At 41.0% G+C, this 26878-nt stretch overlaps 4 protein-coding genes across 6 annotated transcripts in view; 1 reads left to right on the top strand and 3 right to left on the bottom strand.

The window, feature by feature from the left end:
- LOC124310393 (protein Wnt-2) overlaps nucleotides 1-4213 on the bottom strand; it is a 70082-nt gene extending 65869 nt beyond the window's left edge. The window contains exon 1 of the mRNA XM_046774279.1: nucleotides 4098-4213. Within this exon, the coding sequence (XP_046630235.1) occupies nucleotides 4098-4126 (29 nt within the window). The 5' untranslated portion in view covers nucleotides 4127-4213. The remainder of the gene's footprint in view (nucleotides 1-4097) is intronic.
- A 4914-nt stretch (nucleotides 4214-9127) lies between these two features.
- Nucleotides 9128-14471, bottom strand: LOC124310392 (uncharacterized). Of its 2 annotated transcripts, XM_046774273.1 has the most exons (7): nucleotides 14197-14471; nucleotides 13621-14061; nucleotides 13046-13545; nucleotides 12757-12965; nucleotides 11368-11431; nucleotides 11061-11268; nucleotides 9128-9652 (listed from the first exon to the last, which is right to left on the bottom strand). In XM_046774273.1, the coding sequence occupies exons 1-6, from the start codon at nucleotides 14298-14300 to the stop codon at nucleotides 11078-11080; spliced, it is 1509 nt and encodes a 502-aa protein (XP_046630229.1). In that variant the 5' UTR covers nucleotides 14301-14471; the 3' UTR covers nucleotides 9128-9652; nucleotides 11061-11077. The 2 variants fall into 2 exon arrangements, with proteins under 2 accessions (XP_046630229.1, XP_046630228.1); XM_046774272.1 differs by lacking the exon at nucleotides 9128-9652 and having other exon boundaries at nucleotides 10751-11268.
- A 195-nt stretch (nucleotides 14472-14666) lies between these two features.
- LOC124310395 (proteasome subunit alpha type-5) lies at nucleotides 14667-17209 on the top strand. 2 transcript variants are annotated; one of them, XM_046774282.1, is made up of 4 exons: nucleotides 14667-14812; nucleotides 15386-15946; nucleotides 16210-16356; nucleotides 16992-17209. In XM_046774282.1, exons 2-4 carry the CDS (start codon nucleotides 15386-15388, stop codon nucleotides 17088-17090), a joined length of 807 nt encoding a protein of 268 aa, XP_046630238.1. In that variant the 5' UTR covers nucleotides 14667-14812; the 3' UTR covers nucleotides 17091-17209. The 2 variants fall into 2 exon arrangements, with proteins under 2 accessions (XP_046630238.1, XP_046630237.1); XM_046774281.1 differs by lacking the exons at nucleotides 14667-14812; nucleotides 16992-17209 and having other exon boundaries at nucleotides 16210-16587.
- A 4910-nt stretch (nucleotides 17210-22119) lies between these two features.
- On the bottom strand, nucleotides 22120-24779 carry LOC124310394 (skin secretory protein xP2). Its single transcript, XM_046774280.1, has 2 exons — nucleotides 24691-24779; nucleotides 22120-23731 (listed from the first exon to the last, which is right to left on the bottom strand). The coding sequence occupies exons 1-2, from the start codon at nucleotides 24700-24702 to the stop codon at nucleotides 22547-22549; spliced, it is 1197 nt and encodes a 398-aa protein (XP_046630236.1). The 5' UTR covers nucleotides 24703-24779; the 3' UTR covers nucleotides 22120-22546.
- Between the last annotated feature and the right edge of the window lie 2099 nt (nucleotides 24780-26878).

Here is a 26878-nt window from a genome sequence, read left to right as displayed (position 1 = left end):
CGCTCGAAGTCGGTAGATTTATCACAATTAATACACAATTCCGTCACGAATCTTACAAACGGTCTGTCGATATTCTCTGATCAACTCGGCGCGCAGACCGAACTTTCGGAAGGATTCGTGAGTGAGGAAAAGCATGAGTGTAAAAAAAAATATACATATATATATATATATATATATATATATATATGAGAGAAGAAAAACGGCGTTGGACATCGGAGGGTTGTTTGAGAAATGCTTTTTCTCGACGGACGTGCGGGAACCTTTGAATAATAAGAACCCATTATCCACGCCTGGGAGAAAACCCAACTTGCAAAAGGGGCGTAACCACCTTTTCACCCTTACTGCTTCGAGTCCTGAGAAGCGCAGCGCGAATGATCGATTTATTCGGTGTTATCAGGAATTCAGTTTCTCATTACGATGATAAATTTACCATTCGGCGAAAATCGAGCCATCAGTCCAGGACACTTCAATCATAGTACGGTTTTAAATCGTTTTCGGAACCACGTTTAAGTTGATGATGCTGAAAAATTGGACGGGTTTTACGTTTACCCTGAGTGGGAGATATTCATATCAGCTGTAATCATTCGATTCAAATTCACAGGTGCTGATCAAAACTCTAAATAACGATAATTCAGTTTGACGAAGATGTCGCGTATCGTCAGGAACGAAGATTCAAAAAATTCGAATAGTGAGCATTTCGGAATGGTGAAGTCAAACCTCCATAAAGTTTCGACTCTTAACCCTGCAGATTCCGAATAAATTTCATTCTCGAGTTTCGACTGTTCGGACCACAATTGACCCAGCTTTTATCGTATAACATTAGACGCAACGGTGCTTTGACTGTGATCTCGAATGAATTCCGTATCGAAGTGCGGAGTGCAGACGAAGTTTTACCGGCCTGATTCGTCCCATTCGATACAGCGGAATAAGGAGGTGAAATTACGCTGAGAGAAAACGGCCGACGCGCTTCTTTTTACGTACATGATCCTCGGAGTTTCGAGGCTCCGGGAGTACGAAGGTAAGGCTACGGAACAGGATACAGATATGTCTACACAAGGCACGAGTATGTGTACACATGCCGATGTCAGATGTGGGCCTTAGGCCTATAAGTTCCGATATATTCCGGCCGTCTCTTGACTTCTTTCGTATTCAAGTGAGCCGGCGAGTGGTTCCCTCTTTTCGGTTTAAATCATACCGCAGCTATACGATGGGCTTCGGCCAACCTCGAGAGCTTTCTAGTATTAATCAAATTAATTAGATACCTTTTAAACCTAATATGAAAATGAAATGACAAAACTTAAGGATACACTCGCGACTGAGAAACGTGTCGTACCTACCTGCGCTACGTAGTGTACGTAATATGCGACCAAGTGATTATCGCCGCCACAGCAGCTCAGCTCCCTCGACTCGCGTTTACCCCGTCGATTTAATTGGGCTTATCTATAAACCGATCGACGTGTATTTTTCCTTTTCTTCTCGCATAGTTATCTTTTTTCATCCATACCCGATACGTGAATCCCGTCCAGCCTGAGCTATTTTATCCTTACCTAGATCTGAGTTACACCGCGTTTGTAAATCCTTTTATCGATGTTGGTACCTACGCTAAATGTTGGGGAATGTTTCCCTCGTTTTTACAATAATTTTCATTCGATCGCCGATCTTAGTCAGTCGCGCCTGCCGGAGCAGCAACGATGCTGTCCAAAGAGGAAAGAAAAACTTTGGTCTTCTTCTCTTTTGACAACGAATGGCGCGCGTAATCTTTGTCATCGATGCCGTCGTCGGAGGTTGAAAGTTCGTCTCAAGCGTGAAACGCCATCGTGGCATTTGAAGGACCGTTACTGCCGTAAGGTCGCGACATTTCAACACCGTCTGGCTGATGACTGCAAGTGTGCAACGCGTGCAAGAGTCGATAAATTACCCAAGAAAGAGAGAATTTATCAGGCACTTTGTGCGGGGCTTGAGAAAAGATGAAGGCAAAAAATCCCAGGGGCTTTTTTCTCCAAAAGTGAACCTGCAACTTTAAATCTCAAGGACCTTCCGAACGTTCTGCAAAACGGATGCGGCCATAGAATCCAAGGCGGTACATTGCCGTGTGAAAGAAGAGATTTTCTGCGGCCGACGAATCGAAAAACAATCGTCTTTTGGCTCTGCCCTTCAAGGAGGGGAGGAAGAAAGGAAGGAAGGTTTCAACACGAGGAGAAAAGGTACATACGTTACCTCTTCGAAATCCGTGGTCAGGCCGCAGGGCGAGATAACCTTGGGGGTCTTTGGAAGGTAGGACGATCTTAAAGTGCTGCGGTCTCCGGATAATTAGAGGGTACCATTGATAGGAGAGAGGGAGGGGGTGATAGGCGGACGAATATGACGGTGAATAAGCCAAGTTTTAAGGATGTAAAGTTTTCGAAGTGGGATAAAAGCGCGTTTAGAACGTACAGTGAAATAATTCAAAGAGATTCGTGGACACGCGTGAGCGTGAAATTTCTAAAAGAGAGAAAGTCGCGCTTATTCGCGAGTCGAGCGGGGTGGTGGCAGGGCAAAAAGTAACCCAAAAATACACCGTCTAATCCTTGAGGCGCGGACCATTACTGTCATAAGAACGTTATGCCCCCCTCTGAGCACGGACATTTTTACAAGCTGCAATTTAGGACCAACACGCCCTGCAGCGTGATATCCTAATATAACTTGAGAATTATCGGGTACCTATGCTCGGTATGCACACACAGCTGACAAACGTGTTTTGAGAATTCAATTCAACTGAATTATTCCACCAGCGAGAGATCAGAGAAGGAAAAGAGTAAAAGAGGCGAGAGACAAAAATGAGTTAAGCTTATGAGAATGCTCTTTGTAAAGGTGTGTCAGTCGTATGCGCGCGCGTGTGTGTGTGTTTGTGTGTTTGTGTGCTGCACGATTTAGGGAATATCCGTATAATTCCTGCGAGCTGACGCGCTTTATGGGATTGTGGATATAATTCAGGACGTCAATCGGCGACAGCTGCGCCAATCGACGCGTGGCTAATCGGTGGTAATGGATTTTTCACATCGGTCAATTAATATTATTCCCGTATAACGCGAGACGTGGACAGTCGTAGAATCGGTATAATTTTATTGCCCACCGTACCACGTGATTTGAGTAATAAAAGAATACGTAAGCGGCTTGTTTGTACGTCTCGAGGATGTACGTGTAATATCGAACTTACACCCATAACGATACGCGATTTAAATCGAATATTGTTATATGTATATAAATATTTTCTCGAGGCATTCCAGATTCCCCGGGGCTATCGATTCGAGGCTCGTTAAAGATTTTTCTTACAACAAACATACGTACGCGATAAATCATATCTGGTGTAAAATATAATAATGGTAAATTCATTATAACGCTAAAAATCCCGGGCTGGTAATGAGCAGAATCGTACGGACATGCCTGAGTAGCCACGTGTACACCCCTACACTCTACCTAATCGAAGAGGCATACATAAATTGTCGGATAAATTGGGCGTGGTTAGTTTTTGATTAGGATTAGTTGGCTTCGGGTGTAGTTCGGCATCGGCGCTACACACGCTCGGGGTTTCGGAGGAGAAAGACGGCTCTCATCGTCGGACCAGCCGAGATTCTCGGGTTTGAGGTTGAGGTCGAGGTCGAGGTTCGGAGAACGCGTCTACTTTACACAAGCTGCGTTATACGTTAACGCTCTGCGGTAGAATCCGGAGTGAAGTGTAAAGGCTACGTCTATGGAACAGCTTAGAAAATTATAGGGGAGAAAATCTCACTCTGTATGAATAAGTTATATAATCTCGTTAATGTTTTGAATATTAGACTCTATTGTCTGTCCCGACAAAAGCTTGACTTAAGTCACCGGATTTCATCTATCTTTGCACTTAATCCGCTGATTGACTTTCGGTTTTTTTAAATACGTGTTCGCTTCGTGAGTCTGGTATCAATTTCCAACCTCTCTGGAAATCCTTGGATGGAAGAGGTGGTGAGAAAATAAAGAGGGATGTGTGTACCAAACTTTGTTGGAAATGTTATAATATAGAGAACCAAATTCAGGGGATGACAATTGAGGCAATAGTTTATTTGTTATAGAAAATTACTTACCGAAAAAGTAGACTTCGTAGTTCCAGCATGCTCCGATCCGGTGTTCGAACGATGATATTACATTATTCTTCAAATTTCCGAATCAACGCACTTTGCAATTTTTTAATCACCATTCACAGTCATGCGCATCATATTTTTACCATTCACGATTTATTCGACATTTTATAAATTTCTTGTACGTACGTAAAACCATCTGATTTAGGCTAAGAAGTGGGGAGAAAAATGTGTATTTTCGTTTGAATTCGGTTTAAAATCAGTCAAATCTCTGCACTCAAAGATTTTAATTCTGGACAATCTAATCGGTTCGTGGTTCGTTCAAATCAAGTTGGGCAAGGCTTAAATATATCCGAGTACAAGTAATAAATCCAAGTGTAGATAGATGAGCACAAATATATCTACAATACGATACGAAAGATATTTCGGTGATAAAAAATGGATACTGTTGGCCCTAATAGGATTTTAATCCTCTCAATGACTACGGTGAACTGATTGCGGGCGGGAAACCTGCGCGTACGGTACTCGAGAGCTTCGTTTCTGAATCGCAAAATTCGAAAACTCGAAAATAAAAACGGCGACAGGAAAACGGTCGATAAAGAAAATGTGCAACACGTGTTTCCTTGCGATCAGCTCAACGACGACAATTTATCAACCACGAAATTTCCCTTCGTTCATAAATATTTCTGTATATTATTTTCGAGTGTAAATTAGTGGTAGGCATACGAAACTGATGCGAGAAGATGAGAGATGCACAGGTATAAAGTTTCTTATCAAGCGTATAATATATTACAATATGTGGAGATATAGAAACGCAACTTACGGAGTCTCGTTTACTTTCTAGTCTTGGAAAAAAAATTTATTAATCAAAGTCATGCGACGAGCGTACGTATACGTATATGTGGTATATACACGATCGAAGTAATTGCTCGTGAAGACACGCTGCACTCTGGGAGGATTACCGAAAATTTTTAATTGCCTAAAAATTTCGTGATACGTCGTGATTAGTTATAAATACGAAATCCAAGTTCACGAGGAAAGCTTTTATACCCGATTATTATTTGGAATAAAGCGAAGAAGCAGGAGATGAAGATGAAGACGAAGGAAGCTGTATCCACGCATCCCGAATATTAATGTATTATAATTGATGCAGGTAGAGCTACTGAGAGCTCTGATAAGAACTCCTGCTGTTTCTGGGCATAAACTCAACGCATGCGCTCTCCCCACCAGAACTTTGGGATCGTAAAGATAAAGCCCATATTACACCACTCTGCGGTATATACTCTTCGTCCACACTTTGGATCAACCGAGAACCGCGATTACACGAGTAGAATAAACCGAGAAGATCTCGAAATTCGGAAAAATCGAGCAGTTACGGAATGAAAAAATGCAGGAAAAATCGCGTGATTGGAATTTAAACATTCATACGTCGAGAGAGATGTTTTACTTTTTATAACCGGCCTGTTTTGATCCGCCGGATTAGTTTTGGTACATAAATTTGACACGCGCGTAGGATATAGGATATACTGTATAAATAGGCGTGGGTGGGATCGCATTAGGGACGGGAAGAGATGTGATTTTTTTTTAAGTATAATATCTGCGGTGGCTGAGTTATTGCGGAAGACGATGCCAGAACATTATTACATGTGTATAATACCTCGGGTAATTAGCGGTATTCTCAATTTATTTGACGTTTCGTAATCAGATACTAATTAATAACTGTTTATTTATATTGCACGATCATCGATGTTCATCGATTAGTTCCGCGGATGGTACGGAATGAGTCAGTAGAGATGATCTTATATATACTAACAATAAAAGAAATATTTAATACGAAGATGGAGAATAAAATGATTAATGTCAAATGATATTCAAATTTTGGGTAGATGAATTCTGTTCCGAAAGAAAATATTCAACAGAACTTTAACTTTGCTAAAACATCGGTAGAAATCGATTTAAAAAAAAAGATCGTATTCGAATAAAAATTTCACCGTTGTTTTAGTTTGCCAGTTTGAAATTCTTTTGTTCTTCCTTTTCTTTTACGTAAGTTATTAATTTTCTCTACATAATTCCACTTTCAACCGAACACGAACTAAGGTTTATTGATTTCCGCTTTGTAAGTCTTCAAATATTGAATAAATAACGTGAAATAATGTATCGTTTTTTTCGAACAGAAAAGAAATCGTCGAAATAATACGATGCGATCAAAGATTTGAAAAAAAAAAATCAATTGCCTGGTCTGACCAGCGTCAAATTATAAAATAATCGACGTGATTCTCGCGGTAATCGGAAAATATTAATTATCAAAACGTAATTGATGCCTCACGATTTTGGTGCATCGAAAAAAAAGGTATAACCGGATATTGCAAATTCTATCGATAGGAAAAAATTTCTTCCAACGCGATGTTTCCGCTTCTCTATAAATACAGCGATCCAAGCGTTAATTATTTATGATTATTGTACACAACCGTCGGCGTACGCGGACGATGAATGAGCCCAGTTTCAATGTTTGTAAACCTAGAGCAGGTTATATGTTTGAAAAAAAAGAAGTAACAAAAATTCATCCCATGCAGCGGAAGTTTCGTTCGGGTACCCTGCAGTGGGTTTGTTTTTAACCGGACGGAAACGATCAGCTTTGACCGCCCACGCATCGAGGAGGAGTCACGGGACTTTCAACGATTAATTATCATCGGTTCCCTAATGAGACTAAATAATTGAGCTGCGGGCCAGGCCAAACAATTTTCATCATACGTGTAATCTTTGAATGATCGCGTGTGTTGAGGCAGACATGCTGCATAAACACGAACATGGAACGCGTAAAAACGAACAAGAAATAAAAATGAGAATAAGACGAGAATATTATTATCAAAAGGAAGATTGTTTACTGATTAGTAATTACCTAGCGACCGTCAATTAGCGTCACACCAACACCTATAGCTTACTTTTCTCCTCTACGATTGTACAACGTACTGTTATACCTCACGTACCATAATTTCACGCGCAATCCGCGGTAAAATTACCTCTATCAACAAACGATAATAGGTAAAAATAATATCAGCAAACTCGAACCGTCGATGGTTTTCCGTCTTTATTTCTTCTATTGGTTTTTGAGGTAAAAAAAAAAAAAAAAAAAAAAAATTCTGCCACGCGTGGGTGAAAGTGTGAAATTTGCGAAAACTTGTACATTTATTTCTTATTCTTTTGTCAATAATTTTCGGTCGGCAATAATTATATATATAGGTATGTATATAATATGTATTGTACATATTTTTGTTTTTTTAACCAAAGGCAGAGTTGCGGTACAAGTTAGGAAATAATCCGAGAGTAAATAGGAAATATATTACCGGTACGGCGGCACTTTGAGAGAGCAACACGCGAGCAAAACGTAGGCGTTCAGCATTGAAATCACGCGTTACTGTCCCGCAAGACGCAAGTCGCAAGAAGCAAGACTTATTAGGTACCGACTTTGGCTCGTTTCCTCCCAGCCTCTGTTAATACAAGATCTCGTTAATTCTATCCGGTCCAACGTCAGATGTTATTAATTAACCGAATCGAAGAAGCGGTCTAGTTTGCCTGTACGGTACTTTTCTTTTTCCCGCTTGATGATCCATTTAAATGATTGTTCAAACGCTCCATGCAGCTGTCTCAATCATAGAGAACGACAATCAATTTTACTCAAACATCCGACGAGCTTCTTTCAGTTTTTTTGTCGGATCGTTCGCCCGATTCGAATATTTCGTGTCGTTTAATAACCACGATTTTCCTTTGTCTTGGCTTTTCTCCCCGCGGAAAATTGTGAATAGCACCAAATCAAAGCCAGCGCAACTTATAAGCTCGCAGAAACTGTAGCGAGAAGTTGAACATTTTTTTAAAAATATGCTGGTTTGGCTATTTGAATATTTCTTGTCATTTTCGAGTGATACATCGTACCAAAGAAAATTTCTAAACACCTCAGTATCCCTTCATTCCATATCTCTTTTTTTAATTTTCATTGCCTTTGGCGATGAAAGAAAAGTATTAGTTTCGGTCGAAAATCACTTTTTTTAATTTCAACGAATCTTCACGTTTTCACACATTTGGAATCCGAACAACAAGTTTTTACACAAATGCCGATCTGTCGGACTGTCTGACGAAACTCTCGCGATGGTCTCGGAAACGGCTTGATGAAAAATTTTAAACTTACAGAATTTTACAACGAAATGATACTGGAAATAAATTGCTATTAAATGCCTTACCGACAAACATATACCTTTTCCTCCTTGTTACTTTTTCCGGATTTCTTCAAAGAATTATGTTTTTCGCAGTTTGTATATAATTTTTTTGATTTTTCAAAAAAAAAAAAAAAATTGCTAATTTTCTTTACAAACTCTTATCCTTGGTTGCCAAGTCCTGTTAGTTTCAGATTTTTCACAAGTATCGCGAAAAAACTGTCTTCCCGACGTGCTTTTTTTGTGTTCTGTGAAAAACAAAATAAAAAATCGAATTTTTCACAGACAATAATCCCGTCTTGGCTGCATCTGTGCGTAATATGAGCTTCGGAATTTTCGTAATTAGAAGTGATACTTGTTACAGACGACGTGCCGTTTATGCAAGCGGTATAATGGTCGCTGATCTTCGACGAGTATGCTATATAATCGATACACATGCATAAAATATCATGTATGTACCAACGTATGCATTTATATTATATAGGTGCTAAAGTAACTTGCGATCCGATGCCAGAGTTATCTTGGTAACACGCGTTGCATGAATATTGATGAAGTTAAAACGCGAGTAATTAAACTCTTAAATCTCGTAAAAGCACTTACGCAACTAATTTATCGATATTTTTCGGTAACACTGACTCATTCTCTCTCCCTCCCTCTCTCTCTCACACATCGCGTATGAACGGCGCTTCTTACTGTCCGGTATTTTGCATCGGGAAAAAATCCAAGTCGACTCGTACAAGCTGATTACATAAAAAAAATGGGATAGAAAAATGCAGGTGGTAAAAATTTTTTGTACACAAATGTTACCAAAATTCGTGATGAGTTTATTGATGTTTTGAAATTTGAAACAACTTTGCGATACAGAATATATCGACAATTTTCAAAGCGCCAAACGGAAATTAAATTGTTGCAAATTTCGTACTCGGGGATTAATTCGCAGGTGTTATAATTAAAACGAGTAATTATCGACGCGGCTATCAAATCAGACGGTGAAATTTAACGTTAATCGCTTGTAATAATGCCTCGAGTACAAGATTGATGGCGTAAAATGTAATGCAACGCATTAATATTCAAATTGAATGTACAACTTGACACGATAAGATTACTTGAAGCGCGTGTTCATTGAAGGCGTGTGAGAAAGTTGGAAATAAAAAAAATAACTTCGGTCGCCTATATATATAATATTTGCAACTTTCTCACGGCATCGTGCCAAATATGGAAACCCTGTTACATATAACGAATGCGGCATTGTGAGAGAAGAAGGCATAAAACACGTTCCTTCCTTCTTGGCGAATCGGCGAGGAGCGTTTATCCGAGCGCATGGCACGAGGCTTTGGTCTACTGGACTAGAACCTAGAACATAAAGCACCGTCAGTTTAAGCCGATTTGCGATGCCGATTAGAGGGAACGGTAGGCATATAAACCGCGTTACACGTTGCATTAGAACCGCTTCTTGTGTAAGTACATACTTCTTGTTATATATCTTTATGTACTCAGGTACCTTTCTTAGAGAATAATAAAATTCTGCCGAAGGTGTGTTGTGAACGTAATACGCGATACGAGATGAGCTGGAAGTTGGCGAAACTTGTACACGTCTAGATGTGATTCGATTGTACGTCTAGTCAGGCAACTCGAGCTCGTGAATTCACATCGCTTCGGTGTATTAAGTATATCTGATTTCGTCGTAACCGAAGAGCCGAGTCGCTGCTGCTTTAGCCACATGTTGCTACAGCTACATAGTTGGGAATTGAATTTATTATACGAGGAATAACTCTTTCCCGCTGCAGTAAACGAAATATACCGTATAATTTCCACTTCTAATATTTCAAGTCCGAGATATTTATGAGGCGATAAACGGCGAATGAAAAAGTAACATTTTTCCCCTCTTTTATATTTACTCAATTTTTCCCTATTTCTTTATCATTTTAATTTCTTTATTTATTTCCTCAATATAGCTTCCGATGTTTCACCGATTGAAAATTATTATTCTACCTGTCGCTCGCTTCCTCTTCTCGTGTTTCTTTTTCTTCGCGGTTCCCATCTCACTTTGGATATTCCTATCTCCTGGAGTTAATTCCTCAACTTCGGAGTTATGCATACGACGTTAGAAAATGACGGGGGGGAAATAAAACGAGAGGCTAACAGAAATGACAAAGATTTGTAGCACGATAGTTCCGAGTGATTTTCTACCTCCTTGTAAACGCGCAAGCTTGTAGAAATTATTTCTATTCATAAATCAGCCGAAAGAAACTTGTACCGTTAAAAAATACCTATACTACACATAAAAATCTTACGTAACTGTCATTATACACCTTTTTATATGTATATTGTAGACCCGTATGGTATAAACAACGCATTTCGCACGATTATATACATCGCTGGGCAAATGTGTGATGTAATTGCCGAATTATAGGTGTAATAGGATTTTACAATCAAGAATTATACTCCAGCGACATGTTTATGATCGATTTATTCATACGCTAAATATATTTAAGCTATATATTACAAGCCTAATACATTATATGTACCTATACACTTTTTCGCGATCGTCGATTTCCTGTATCAGTCATCATATATATCGACAGCTCAAAAGAATCAGAACCGGTGATTAAATCATCACAAAATGGAAATTCATCATTCGATAATGTGTTAGAATTGGGCGGATTACAAAATCGTTATGCAATAGGACCTGTGCATTCTTTTTCATACGGATGAATGTAGTTATTCACTTATGCTTATACAACGCAGTTGTTCAATTTACCTCAAAACTTCAACAAGTTAATTTCGTTTTAAAGGAACAATTCCAACAGCTTTGCCAGGTTTTCCTTCGTCGTGTAAAATTAATCCCATTTCATGAAGTACAGCGCTGTCAGCCACACCGACTTTATTCAAACCTCGAACGACGTCCTGATTAGATTGATTATTCTCGCAGACATTTCTCATGGCAAGAATCGTCCACTGCATGATTACTGAATTTTCAAGCGTTAAGAAAAATTTGGCATTTAATTGAAGGATAAAAAGAAAGGAATCTTAAATCATGCGCCAATCCGATTATTTGTCAAGGATACGTGGATTTCTTGCGTCCATGTTACAACAATCTAAGAGCAACGGAATTCCGTCAGTTTCTCGAAGCTGCAACAAATTTATAATGACACTGGGCGCTCAAGTTAGCCATTTTCCTGCAGGGACAAATCAGCGTTAGGAGGTCAAGAATAGCTGTTACAAAATTATGAAACAATTTTTGCGATGTTTCCACATCTCCACGGAATGTTTAAAACAATTTTCAACACACTGCCACCATGTTTTCCTAAATTTCTTTTCGAATAAACACTGAAATATAAATTTAAGTCCACGTCCTGTGTCGGAAAAAATACTGTTCTAAATTCGAACACTTTTCATAAATCATATAAAATTAAAATGGCCGCCATTGGCAGGCTTGCGATTTAATTTCGACTGTACAATAAATTCCGGCACTCCTCAGTAATCGAGCGACATTACGCGGGACCTGAAACGATGGCAAGAATAGCTGAGCTATGACTTCGAATTCGATCAATGCTAAAAACTCGAGAAATCACCTTGCCGAATTCACTCGCATAAAACTGTGTACACGTATTGCCTGTGGCTCGCTGTTAAGGGGTAGCTATGTGGGTATGTGAGAGAGAACGGGTTAGCAGTAATCTTGACCGGTTCTCCGAAACTTGAGAACGATTGATCGGTACGTAACGTGTACGATCACATTCGTACATGACAGAACATCGTAAGCATTTACACAGCCAGGTTGCAGTCGCGTTGTACGGCGTATATGCCAATGAATTACCGCAGCCATTGCGATCGTGCTACGGTGTACTGTAAATTCCTAATGAAGTATCGGATTGTAACTAATGACCGTGTCGAATAGCTGGGCTAAAGCAGTTAATTCTCTCTTTGTTCGTTACCAAGCGTAATAAAACGATAAACGAATCGATTTTTCATCGCGAACACCATCGATTTCCATACCCTGTTTATTGTTGATCTGCGTTACAACGGTGACAAAATTTAGCGGCATTTTAAAATTACGGTTCTCGTTATGTTATGTTCTAATTTGTACTTTTAACATGTCTCGATACTATAGATCGCTGATAGAATAGAAATATGTAGTCTCTGTATCGACAATAATAACGAGGCTAGCCGACTGTCGGTTAGATAGAGAATCTCTGATTCAAGTCAGGAACAAGAATATCGATAACCCGGGGATGCCATCACTGCCAATACGAATAAGCAGACGATAAAGCAGACAGAGCTGACTACTGATGAGCTCGTATAGCGAACGTTGGTAAAAACAAAATTTGCATTGATTGAGGCAAGGCTTATTTTTAAAATTGCTTCAAACTCATGATTCCGTGACAAGATAAATTATTTGACTCTATGATACCGAAATCGACAAACGATGATTCGGTAATCAAGTTCCTTTCACTCACCAACTCCTGATTAGCCTTATGTTTGTGTACCATGTTTCCAATAACTCGAATCAGTCCAGCTTTAAATCCGAAAGCGGGATGAGACTGGATATCGTTGGTTTGGTGGCCAGAAGAATTTTTTCCACTCGGTGCGAGCTCGCTGAGTTTTTGCACAGGTGTGAAGAAATTGTCAGATTCCCTGCCAACCATGTGCAACGACTTCAATAAGACTGAAAATATTGCAATCTTTTTAATTTTAATGAGATCATACTTCTTTTTCCGATAATAGACAGTGATCAGGCATACTCACATATACAGTTGATTAGCAGGCTTTTGTCTTCTTGAAGATTATTAGAATAGTTACTGGACGATGTTCTCGACGTAACGACTCCAAGTATATCCAAAAGTATTGTGATCTCCATCGGCTCAGTGCCGTCCAAATACGAGTTCACCGTTTTCAGTACCAAATCACTCTTTTTCTTGAAGCGTTCTGATAAAAAAGATATAACCTCTTGGGAAAGATTAAGCTCAGAGTTACGCAACTCCTGCAGGAGAAATTCCAGCAAATAAAGCCTGTCCTCGATCAATATTTTGTCGTAAACGTTTTGAAGCCTCCCAGGATTTTCCAATAAGTACTTTAGAGCATCGGTTGCTGATGGAATTCCCAATTTGACTGGCTTGATTAACAATATCGTCAACTCGTTCTTTGCTGTTTCAGAGTAATAGTTTTCCTCACAAACAGTGAGAACGTTATGAATGAAAGCGCAGGCTGCCCTCAAGACTGGAAAATGATCGTGCCGAATGAGCATCCTGTGTAAAAATACATACATCAATATGCAGGAAAAAATTTAGTCAGACTCTCATCTAAATAATCTAACGTCTTACATCGTTGCTTCCTTAAAGCGTTCGTCGTGAATGGCAGGTGGTGAATATTTACAAAGATTACATAGAAACTGTACACATAGTCTGAGAAGTTCGAGTTCGTCATCAGATAATTTTCTCACATCTAATAAATGTTGCACAACGTAGTCGGCAGCCCACTTGGCCACACCGTTGTAAGGAAAATGAGTAAGGAAAGGATAACCATGTTCGTCTGTTGAGTCGCCAATGGAAACCTTAGCGTAATTTCTCCCAAGAGCTGCGTAAAAATCCTCACTTTCCATAGGTGTTAATGTGTTCGCATCATATTCTTTGGGAGTATAGCCGTTCACACATGAATTCATCAAGCATTTTATCAGCATTATCTTTACCCTCATAGGCACATTCCTGGGAGAGTTTGTCAGGGCGTCAGATATCCTGGCGACAATGAGTGGATTCACTAATTTTCTGAAAAATAAACGAAGTTTGAAATTAAGAGGTAGAACATAATGTAAGTTTGAGGTTATGATACCATCTTTTGTAAATATACCGTTGTCAGGATCTGAAATTTCGCGACTCGTTACGCACGACTTATTAACATACCCATTTTCAGCCCTCGGAAAAAACTTGGGCTTCAGAATGCTCAATAACGTTTCCCAATCCTCTGTTTGGATACACGATTCTAACCTCGCTTCATTTGTATCCATTATTACACTTCAAACCGAGAACAGCATCGAAGATTGAATCTGCAGCGACTTGTTTTTCGAACAAATTATAGATACAAACTCATAACTCTTCCACCAAAGATTTTACTCTGACATTTCTCATCACTCAGCACTTTGACAGATTTCAGCGCCGGGCACGTGCGTCAAACCTTGCGTCAAACTCCGTTGAGATGATTCAACAACACAAGTCAAAATAATTACGAATTTTTCTTGGTATAAGTCATTGAATTCCGTATTAAAATAGATTAATTCATCCTTATATTCACCATAAATACTTTTAATAACTGAGTTGCGTTTTTTTTGCCGTACTTTTGCGACACCGTTGAATAATGACTAAAATTGTGAGCGAAATCAAAGCGTCGTTTGACTCTGTAGTAACTACAACGCCAATCTGCTGTCGTGACTGGCGCGTTTGTAACGAGCTAGTGCAGTCGGTCCGTAACGTTGTCGTATATTCAGAATTACTTTGACCCTACACTACCCGGAATAAGACGGTAAGACGTGAATTTCACATATTATAATTCAGAGATCAAATAAATTCGAATGCCGTTTCAATCCTGGCGTAATAGTGACCGGTGTAACGCCGTAATGTTTTGCAATGTCATCATTCATAACCTGCACGAACAATGCGATGAACGTTTTGTCTGTTAATAAGTTCGTATATTTCTCCAAAAATAATATATTGAAGTCCGATAAACAATACGGTTTACAATATTCGATGCAATTTCATGTATGAATTATGAAACTTGTCAGCAGCGGTGATAACATAACCTCAATTTCAATGTACTAATATTTTATTGACGGCTGCTGCTTATCCGCTTGATTTGCAGTTAGACGCTTTGTATTGAGATAAAATCGAAATTGCAAGCTAGATCAGTGGTTGTATACACTTCAATAGATACACCAGTAATTCGGATTTAATTTTCAGTTGTGTAATTTGAGGTGGCTCGGTATTGATTCTGAAGTCGACTGTAATATAAAGAAACAATTCTGTGATTGCACGTAAGAAAATTGGAGAAAGTGATGAAAGAAGCATATCACCTGACCCATTTTTGTTTTCGTTTCAGATGTTTCTAACACGTTCCGAATACGATCGCGGTGTGAATACTTTTTCACCGGAAGGTCGTTTGCTGCAATTGGAATATGCCAACCAAGCGATCAAGCTGGGATGTACAGCAATTGGTATATCGACATCAGAAGGTGTTGTCCTGGCGGTAGAGAAGCGTGTGACGTCGCCATTGATGGAGCCGACGACAATAGAAAAGATAGTTGAAATCGACAAGCACATTGGCTGTGCGTCTTCTGGTTTCATGGCGGACTCAAGGACTCTAATTGACAGAGCTAGAGTCGAATGCCAGAACCACTGGTTCATTTATAATGAAAAAATGACCGTAGAATCCGCCGCCCAAGCCGTATCTAATTTAGCCATCCAATTCGGGGATAGCGACGACGATGGTAGCGCGATGTCAAGACCCTTTGGCGTCGCAATTTTGTTTGCTGGAATTGACGAACATGGACCACAACTGTTTCACATGGATCCATCTGGTACTTTCGTTCAATTCGACGCCATGGCTATTGGCTCGGGGAGCGAAGGGGCTCAACAATCGCTTCAAGAAGTTTACCATAAGGTTTGTATAAATTAGTTATATTTCACAATTGCATTGTAGTTTTACATTGAAGAGGAGACAGAAAATGTAAATATGCCAATGACCACTGATCCGGGAGTGTAACAGATTCCTGGTAATACTCGCAGGGAATGGTGTAATTTTCAAGTGAAGCCTAATTCTCTGAAGATGGCTTTAGAAGCTTCATAGACAATGCAGCGTGGATATTTGTGTTCATTTCGATTTTACAATATGTCGACGATGGTGGTTTTCATTTGTTTGTGCAGTCTATGACTCTGAAGGAGGCCATAACGTCTGTCCTGACGATTTTGAAGCAAGTAATGGAGGAAAAGTTAAGCGACACTAACATCGAGGTCATGACAATGACGCCCGGGAAAATGTTCTATATGTTTACAAAGGAGGAGCTACAGGAGGTGATCAAAGACATTGCTTAAATCAAATTTTCACACGATTTTGGTTGAAAGTATGAAATTGAACATTATAGGTAAAATCGTGGGTCAAAGTAACATACTTACGTGAATGAAATTACTGTGAATTACCTATACTTAATTTCGGAAGCTGAGAAATCATGTTATAACTTTATCGTCTTTTTTAATCTAACGGTTTACAAAATCGGTAGGAAAATATAAAAATTCTACAATTAATACTTACGTTGACTCTCCTAGCTGAGAGAAACACCTTTGATCCGAAACATCCCAATCAAGTATTCGATACTTCCCGATTTTTTGAATCTTTGTGTCAAATTCCTGCTACCATAAACATCAGAAATGATGGGTGTGTTATTATAGATTTCTTACATCTTTTCAAAACGAACGTCCATCTTCGATCATTCTTCAATTTCAGAAACATGCCCTCGTGGGCTCGACATTAGGTAATATTTGTCCACAGTGACACAGCAGTGAATGCGAAGTTGTGTAGTTATTTACTGTTTTCGTACATTCACTGCTACCGATCGCCATATTATATCAACGTATTGACCAGTCGCAACAGAAGAATAATCTTAGCCTTTTGTTTCTTTAACCCCTTTTTCTGGAATGCTTTTGCATAGATCATAAAAAACCAGCCGTCATTGAAGGAAGAACAGTCAAAACCAAAGTCAGATAATCGCGCAGTACTGCCAGGAGCCGCATCTACCTCTAGCGCCTGAAGAGATCTATCAAATTCATACGTATTCTCTAAATCGAACTTTCCCTATTCTATTATGCTAACTTCATTCCGTATCGAACTTATTAACCTTTTATAGAATAAAAATTTCTCAAATGAAAATATCTCTCCTAATTTTATTGTCCGCTGTGCATGATTCGTGCCGTTGCTTACTTTTTGAACTAAGCATGTTTATCTCTTTAACGTTTTTAATGTAATATGTGTTTCAGGGAATTTTCTAATACATAATGGCGTCAAACTCGATGAAAATCTTATCGCGACTCGCTGTCGCCTATGGTCAATTAGATATAAACGATCGAGACGGCTCTTTACTCTATCGAAGCCGAAAATGTGACGAAAATTTATATGACCGTAAAATTGTGGACTACTTAGTTAACTGCTTATGTCGAAGTTGCGAGGTGGGCCAAGCGTTGCGACATATGGCGGATATTTGCAATCGGTGTTGCAATTTCGTGATAAATTAGCGGTGTTTTTAGTACCGCAAGAAAAAAATAAAAAGTACATCGTATCGACGGAAATATGTGGACTGATTTGATCGTATTCTTGTTAATAAGCCGTATCCTCGTATAGTTGAATTTCGAGTTTGATTAAAAAAACCTGTTTCAGAAATCAATACGGACCGGATCAATAGAGGTGAAAAGTTTGAAAGCCTTCGAGAGTCACGCGGTACATAGACTCGGAACAAAATGTATAGTGGGAAGTTCCGCGTCTATGTGTATATACGTTATAGCCACGGTTTAATTTCAATTAAAACGTTCTGAATGCTGGTATCCGAAATCAATAATTAATTTCGCCCGGGATTCTGTAAAACCGAGCCGCGATGCTTCCGTCCGTTGGTCGTTGGGGATTGGCGATGAGAACGGTCCTGGTTGGCTGACGGTGACTGGGAAATCGCGATAAAACGTCCCTTTTTATCCCTCCTGCCCCGGCTCCCTGACCCGCGAGATTATTGGATATTATTACGTTTCAACCGTTCAAACCTGGCTCGATTCGCCGGCTTAAAGCCTTCGCGTTTCGCTCACTCGGCTCTCGCTGGCACTCGCTGATTGTGGAAGGCGTTTAAAGCGTATTCACCCGGGATCGAAGCGACACTCGTCACATCCCGCATCATAACTTCCATTAAATTCAACGAAAAGTGAACGCACGTTAGAGCGAGAAGAAAAAAAAGAAATTCAGCGAAAGGAGAAGGTCCGCGTCTCGATAAATCATTTCTTGCAACGAGTTAATCGACAGTTGCGCAACACTTAAGGGGATGCTATAGTCTGTCCTTACCGACTGCGTTAGATGTATTCTATTTTCGCTATCATCAGAGGCGGCCGAATTCTATATGCAATTCTGTACAAAAAACCAGGAATGCAGTAGGCTTTTACGAAAAAATAAAGAAATGACATAGAGAATAAGAAATCACGATCACGGTTTCGTATTCTTTACGTTATATCTTTATTTTTACGTAAAATCGAAATGAGTTAGAGTGGTTTTGTTGAAAATTGCGCGATGTTTATTCTCCGATAGTAGCCCCAATAGACGAGTTTTACCGCTGTCGGTAACACGAATCACTTATAGCATTCTCATAACTTTATAAGGTGAGCATGAAATTTGAGTACATATTCAAGCTGCGGCGAGGACGTCTGTTACTTCACTATCTACACCTGTGTATTTCGAAAGCGGAAACGGTTCTATTCCGTTCCATATACTAAACGGTAACCACGTGGTTATGCAACGTTTAAGTACCCATGGCTACTACCCGATCATTACACCGTGATTAATTATAACATTACGAACTTGTGGACAAGTAAACGTACCACGGGTAAATAATTATCTAACGTAATAAACCTACATACGCTTACTTCGGGGAATAATAAAGTTTATTTGTTTTCTTTCCTACGAATTGAATTATTATTCCGCGAGTATGGGTATATTATCGCAAAACTCGATCTGCGAAAGTGGCAAAGCTCGGCGATATATCTCGCGACTCGCCTCGTGTTCTTTTAAAAGACGTCGCGTCACGGGCGACGGGCCTAAGAACCTGCGACCCTGATGAACCCGAGTGACGCGGGGGTGTTGGAAAATGGCGGAGACTCCACCTCCTCGGGGTGAAACCCCCGCGGCATATAACGGGCGAGGGTGCTGCCTGGGAGAATGGCTCGAGACTCTCGGTTCGTAATTAACCGAGTGTGATGGGAGACGGGATAGTCCCTGTAGTCCCTAGTCCCGTTTGAGTCTCGGAACTCCCCGGGGAACCCAGTCGTCCTATCAGACGCCAACACTCGCTCCTATACCATCAAAACGCCCTGCCATTCGGAGGCATTGCCCGTCGGATAATTGCCTCCCGCAAGTAACAGCCTCGACGTTTCCACGAACTCGAACAAACCGAGATCGTACTGACACCTTGCTCTAACCTTTTCAGGAGCATCGCCGAGACGTAGACTTTTTTTAAACGATATCTGGTGACGGGAGATATTCATCTTCGATAATTTCTTCGAGAAATCCGAACGGAGCTTTTTATCGTTGATTTTATTCAAGATCACCTTGCAATCTATCGAAATAATGACCTGGTAGACTGAACGACGTTTTCTTTATATCTCGAATTTCCGTATAATCTGGTAAAATCGATCAGCTGATTGTACTCTTCGCCGCCATTTTGTAAAGGTTTGGACGATCGTAATATAGAGAAAGTACCGCGAATGTTTGCAAAGAATTTCGAGAATCTCGACAGTTGTCATTCGAGTGGTCAAAAACTCGGTTGCCAACAATGCAAATATCGTTTCTCTCGAAACGTCGTTTCAAAAATCCGGGTCAATGGTGCATCAACTTGGTTTTCGAGAGTTGAGCATTCTGGACAATCGGCATCGTGGCTCTGCGAGATGACAAAAAAAAGTGAATAATGAACTGGAATAAAAGAAAAAAATCGTACCTGAACCCGATACGCGCGTTTTTTACCGTCGGCAGACCAGTTCTCGCGTTCGCGGTGTAATAAAATGAAAAGGAAAGGACGAGAAACGGAACGGCGAGCGCGCAATGATGATACAGTACTTCGTACCTACACGTAGATACGTACCGGTGTTATTATCGTGACGCATCGTTATAGAAAACCGGAAATGTATGGTGAATGCGGTAAAAGGGGAAGGTTCCCGTGTGTCCAGTACCTTATACCCTCCTCCGTACAAGTATCTGCCATATATATATATATATATATATATATACGTTATGTATATTTGCCGGACCACGGAGCCAACAGTGTGTCGCTGCATGCGTTATGCCTGACCGATTTCTGCGTCTTCTTTTCACTTTCACGAAACTCGCCAGCATTGTACACAGCATAGGTAATAACATGTATGTACATACATACGTACACGCGTTTTACCATATATACATATTCACCTTCCGCGTCGATATTGCGTGAAAATAGACGCGAGCCAACGACTGCCCAACTCGCTGTGACGAACATCATCAATCCCAAGTATCTACCGTGTAAATAACGAGTCGAAATGCTTCATTGATCTCAGATCGGACCAGTCAACATCTTGTTTCTTCCGTAGATTTGTATACTAAATGCGTATTTTGATCGGATTTCTTTCACCTTAAGAATAAAAAAAAAAAACAAACAACCGTGATCGTTTTTGAAAAACTTTTTCTGTTGCAATCTTTGAGTCCAGTCAGAGATAACTGAACAACTCAAAGTGTACAGTTTTTTAGTATGATTATATGTACGTTCTGATCACAGCAACAAAGTTTAAGCAAAGTATGGAATACCAAAGTAAAGAAAATTCTAATCGTTTCAACGTGGGCACAAAGACAAATTTGAAGATTTGATTTATTGACCGATGTTATCCGCAATGAACATCCTGCAGCGTTTCACGTTTGCGCGAATAGACGCGTTGTTACGAATGCATGCTTTTTCTTGAACCCGATGCTGGGAGCAGATGCACGAAAGGCAATTGCATCTACTTAGAAATTGCAGAGAAAGTAGAACTTTCCTACTGTGTCCTCGGAAGCGGCCGGTTTGTCTATGATACGCTGTTTGTATATAATACCGCTGCTGCAGCAACAGCTTATCGTTTCTGAACCTAATTAAATTTCGCTTCTCTCCTAATAAGGTATAAAGAATAACACGAAGAGCGTCGATTATCTCCCTGCGCTTTCCAATTAGTTTTCAAGAAACAGTTTTGCATTGGTTATAGGAAAAATTCTTCACCTCTTAATCGCGATTGTTATACGTTGCAGGTATAAAACAGGTGCGAATGTGCGACGACATCAGCTGCTTTCGTAACAGTTAAAAGCAATAGATTGTTATCTGTAACGAAAAAGGAAAATAGTTTTCCCATTCCCTATCTGAGAGATCGGTCGAGCTCGCCGGCTTTGAGTTCGTTGCGAGATTATCAACGTGCCCAAATTGGAATTAGAAATTCACGCAAGCTAATTAACTCCACGTTTGCGCAATCCAACCGCGTGTCGTGCCAATTTTCTTTTCGCGATTTTCGCAAGGATTCTAATTACGACGCTATTGTAATGCGCAGGAATGTTCACGGTGAAAAATTTGTGCCCATCTTGCAACTTCCAACGAAGGTCTAAAATCCGAAGACCCGTGGCGCTGCGCGTTCATTTTTTGCTCGAGTGCAGCCCAAAGAAGCATGCATCAAACACTGAATTAACTTTATGTATACGGTGAATTTTTGGCGCATCAATTATTGCCACTTAAGCAGCCCGCTGGTCCGCCGCTGCCGTTGAGCTCGCCTCCAGAACCGTAATTAAAATCGAATTTGTTATGGTTTTTTAGCCCAATAATCATCCAGGGATTTTCCTCATTAAAACTGTATTAAAACGCCGTAGCAGAAGCCTGTATATGCAACGGAAACCGGTTCACGTATACGTATACATATAGTTGTATTTATAGCATACAGGGATGTATAACGTATGCCGAAGAGAAGTCGGGAATAAAGCTGATGTAAAGATCGAGTGTGAAACGAACTCGTGTGATATTCGATGTAACAAGTAATAAACTATAAATAATATAATATTGTAAATATATTTATTAAAATCTTTGATACACAAGAAGCATTTCTCTTATATCATGCAGGTAATCCTCGTCTTATCTATATAATATCATGTATACATAAAATGTATATTACATACTATAAGGTACTCGTGATAGTTTCAGTTCGTCGCGATGCCTCTGAGAAATCTGCCGTACGTACACGGGGAGAGGAAAATTTAAAAAAAATATGGTAAAAAAAAAAAAATAAAAATAATCACATATCGCCAAGATAACCGAAAGTACAGACGTTACACGAATCGAATCATACGGCAAAAATTGGAAATATATATATATATATATATGGTATAAGACGGTATGAAAAATAGTGAGAAAAAATAAAGATCAAGTCAAATCACGACGTTGTAGCCTCGGAAGTATCTCCTCATTATTCGATAATTGGCGAATCAGTGATGGGAGTACGAAGAGCTGTCGTAGCTGCCGTAATCCTCGGCGCCGTCGGCGTGCCCGCCACCGTAAGACGAGGCCGAGTAATCGCCGCCCCCGAATCCTTGGGAACCGTGGGAGTGTTCCTCGTGATGATGCTTCACGTGAACGGGAACGTGAACCGGGACCTTGACGGGCACGGGGACCTCCTTCTCGACGGGATAGGGCACCTCCTTCTCAACGACGTAGGGCCTGTCGACGGGGACCTTGACGTGCACGGGATAGGGCTTCTCCACGGTGTACGGAACGTGCTTTGTGACGTGGTAGGGCTGAGGCACTGGGACCTTGACGTGGACGGGATAGGGCTTGGGTACGTGGACGTGGTAGGGCCTGTCGACGGGGACCTTAACCTCGTAGGGCACGGGCTTGTCGACGGCGACCGGATAGGGCTTCTCCACCGTCACGGGGTAGGGCTTGGGCACGTGGACGTGGTAGGGCCTGTCGACCGGGACCTTGACTTCGTAGGGCACGGGCTTCTCGACCGGATAGGGCTGCGGTACCGGGATCTTGACCTTTACCGGGTAGGGAACTCGCTTCTCAACGGTGTACGGCTGGGGAACGCCGACCTTAACGGGCACGGGAACGTGCTTCTCGACGGTGTAGGGCTGCGGGACGTAGACCTTGACCTCGTAGGGTTTGTCGACGGGGACCTTGACCTCGTAGGGGATCTTCTTCTCTACCGTGTAGGGCTGCGGCACGTGAACCGGCACCTTGACGAACACCTTCACCGGGTACGGTACGTGCTTCTCGACGGTGTAGGGCTGCGGCACTCCGACCTTCACCTCGTACGGTACGTGCTTCTCCACCGTGTAGGGCACGTGCTTCGCCACCTCGTAGGGCACGTGTACCTTCTTCACCACCGTTATCGTCTTGACGTGCTCCTGGTGGTCGTAGCCGTTCCCTCCCGGCAAGTAACCGCCACCTCCACCGCCGCCGCCACCGCCCCCGAAGTCGCCGTAGCCGCCGCCTCCGTAGCTTCCGTAGCTACCGTGCAGACCGCGTTTCTCCGTCTTTTTATCACTCCCCGAACCCTCCGCGGCGCTCTCTTCCAACTTTACGGACCTTTTTTCAGCCTCCGATGTTTCCTTAATTGACTCATCAGAGCACCGAGCCAACGCGGCCAACGCCACCAGGGCCGTTAAAACCTGGGGACGAGAGAAGGGGCATTGAAAAAAAAAAAAAAATACGTTACCTGTTATTTAAACAGGTGTCTGCCCGCCTGCCTGCTCGCACGCCTCACCGACGATCGTTAAATTTCACATTTTTCGGAAAGTTGAATTACGATCTCGAGTTTTCGTACTTTTGTTTGAACTTTTTTTTTTTTTTTTCTTTTTGCCATTTTTTCGTCGGTTTATCATTACGCTCGATTTGCATCAGGGGGAGGTGAAAATAAAATCGGTTAAAAAGAGAACACACGTTCTTTTATGGCAGCGAAAAAATTCACCAGGAATAAAAAAGAAAAGATCCGGCACGCGCGCTGACCACGCTGACAGAATTGCCGCGATAAGCTGTCCCCGGTTGTAGCGATCTTAATGAACCCGAAAATCGTAACCCGAATCTCTTCCTCTTGTCTAATTTATGCTCGCCATTTATCATCGCGGCGTCCTTTCGGCTCGATAATACGTAAGTATACGTATACTTACGTGGACTAATACCTTGGTCTTATCCTTTGTCACGTTTAACGGAGATATTCTTAATCCTTTGCGATATACGCGCTTACCTAGAATTATATCCGACTTGACGGATTAGAAAATGAAAAAACAGAAAAAAATAAAAAATAAACATGAATATGTAAGTAAATCTGTTAACGGTTCTAACCGCGTTAATTCGAATGAATCCGACTGGTCTTAATTCACGATTTATTATCTTATTCGTTACGGAGCCTAAGTATACACTGATTAATGAACGGGGATAATTATTCTCTATCGATGGTATCGTGGAATGAATTTTCACTATAATCGGCGAACGAAGGCGAGAGTGAAAGTCCGGGTGTTTCGATCAGTGTCGTTCCTTGTATTTTTTCTTCCCCCCCCCCCCCCCCCCCCCCGCACTTGAGTCTTATCGTCTATAATCTATACACGCAAAATCGGTAAAAAAAACTCACCTGGATTTTCATCTCGCAAGTTTTGCCTGCTGCAGAGTGGTGCTTCACCACTAAACTGAACCACAGCAGCAACCAACTCGCCGTTTATATACCTGAAAACCGAGCAGCGTATAGGTGCTTGAACAAGGAGTCACACTTTCCCTGCAGCAACAGCAGCGGCAGCAACGCTGCTACCTTTCATGTGTTTGTACCTACCCATATACAAAACGTATTTATATTACTCTTCGTTAACTTACCTTGCAAAAACTCATCCGTGTACGTACGCGTATGTAGGTATATATATACATATACATTGAACGCGTGTTAAAAATCAACGACGTGTATAGCTGAACGCACAAACGCGACACACTCGTACGGTAGAAATTATTATGTCATCCCCTGTATTCATAATTCCTTCGTTCTTGTCATTCTTTGTAACCTTTGTATTATTGCAATCTTTTCGCATTGTTCAAATTTTGATTTATTCCGACGTTTAATTATACATTGTATATTCCTTCGCTTAGGCCTCATTTAGCTGCACCGATTTTACGTCGCGGTTCGAAAGGTGTTGAGTAACAGTATACAGGAAAGTCGGACTTGTCAAATTCGACCGGATGCCTGTACGCGGCTTGTTAAAGATGCGAGTCTGCGCGCGCGCGTGTGCGTGGGTAATTTACGATACCGAGATTTTATTCCCTATGAAATCGTTACCTAATTACGGCGCGATTAATGTATTTTGTGCAGAATTTTGCCTCTCGGTCCGCAGACTGGGTTATTCTAACAGAAACTTTAATGGAAAGTAACGAAAATAATCATTGCCAGAGATAAATCCTATTCGTTAATAACTGTAGTTTAATAAGTGGCTGACATAATTTATGCGCCGAGGATTCGTCCAAGTTTGCCGTTTGATTTGAAACTCGTTCCTTGTTTCAGGTTTTTTTTAAGCGATAACTGATTTTCATGTAGCAATTTATTTGACGCGGAGTCTCAGGACACATGCTCGGGTATCCTGAATACCTGAGAAAAAGCTGATTTCTCTTGTATTCATTCTTGCATATTTCGCACTGAATTAGGATATACTTAGCATAGTTTCAAGTTCAAGATTTATTGTGTAATTCTTACAGTGTTCGCTGTTTCTCATCCGTGATGTTTGCATAATTATTAAAAATTCACACGCTGCCAAAAAGCATGACGCGGTATCAAGTTACTGGACTATTATTAATCCGATACCGTTACTCGTACATCGAGTGATAAAAGAAAGGAAGAAAAATCCAATCTCCGACAGATTTCCCGCGGTGATCACGCGTGTCAAATAATAAAATATTAGAAAACGGATACGTGTATAATATAATTTCAATTATTCGAATAGTCGTAGGTAAAATAAGGCAGGACTTTCAAAGACCCCGACAATCGGATATACCTAACAGGTTTCCGTGTACAACGTATAACTAAATAAAACTAATGCAAGGCATGAGTGCGGACCGTATATCTCTGGGTTTTTTTCACCATAGAATCCATGAATACGGTAATGAAGTTGGAGCATAAAAGAAAAAAAAAAACTTATGAAAAAATAAAAGAAAATAAAAATGGTGAGAACGGAGTGGAAGTAAGTTTAGGAAACGGATGAAACTAGTCCGAGGCTCGGCCGTAATAGAACGAGACCTACACGCGATATCGAGAGTGGATATCGTCGTAAGGGAGGCGTATAAAATTATAACAGAGTGGTTAAATGACGACGAAAAGAAATCCCGCCAGCGGGTAGAGGTATACCCACAACGCGGCAACGACGAAGAAGCCAATAAGCTGAATGCGGTAACATTAGAGCCGCACGGTCGGGTTCGCATGCGGAAAAAGTAACGGCATTGTCGTATGTTAATTCGGTTGCATGCGTCGTCCCCATTCCGATTCGAGGGCTAGATAGGCCGGGTACTTTTTAACGTTTAATCGTTGCTCAAGCATCAATTGCTCCCTCGGTTCTGCGCCTGCCCCAAAACACCCCCGCCTATAGCAGACCTCTGTCTTCGCCGAGGCGATCAACGCTGCTTTCCGAATTTACATTTATCGATTCAAAACGCCACCGAGCTCCTATCCCGACGAGAATCGCAGCCGGAGTTCTAATTTTTGTACACCTCGTTCGTCGGTTCGACCGCGATAACTTCGCCTTTGCTTCGCTGGTTCGTCCCTGATTGGGAGTCCAGGAGCGCTCGAC

This window comes from Neodiprion virginianus, chromosome 1 (genome assembly GCF_021901495.1).
Source record: "Neodiprion virginianus isolate iyNeoVirg1 chromosome 1, iyNeoVirg1.1, whole genome shotgun sequence".
Lineage (NCBI taxonomy): Eukaryota > Metazoa > Arthropoda > Insecta > Hymenoptera > Diprionidae > Neodiprion > Neodiprion virginianus.
The sequence above is the reverse complement of the archived record's forward strand: the minus strand, read 5'-3'. Positions and strand labels throughout refer to the sequence as shown.

Bases quoted from the DNA above. Each gene is read 5' to 3' on its own strand.
- LOC124310395 (XM_046774282.1), top strand. From the start codon at position 15,386: ATGTTTCTAACACGTTCCGAATACGATCGCGGTGTGAATACTTTTTCA. The intron at 15,947-16,209 runs GTTTGTATAAAT...TTGTTTGTGCAG, and splicing joins TTCAAGAAGTTTACCATAAG to TCTATGACTCTGAAGGAGGC. The intron at 16,357-16,991 runs GTGATCAAAGAC...GCTTTTGCATAG, and splicing joins CAAAGGAGGAGCTACAGGAG to ATCATAAAAAACCAGCCGTC.
- LOC124310392 (XM_046774273.1), bottom strand. From the start codon at position 14,300: ATGGATACAAATGAAGCGAGGTTAGAATCGTGTATCCAAACAGAGGAT. The intron at 12,966-13,045 runs GTGAGTATGCCT...CAATATTTTCAG, and splicing joins CCTGCTAATCAACTGTATAT to TCTTATTGAAGTCGTTGCAC. The intron at 11,432-12,756 runs GTGAGTGAAAGG...AATTTGTTGCAG, and splicing joins ATAAGGCTAATCAGGAGTTG to CTTCGAGAAACTGACGGAAT.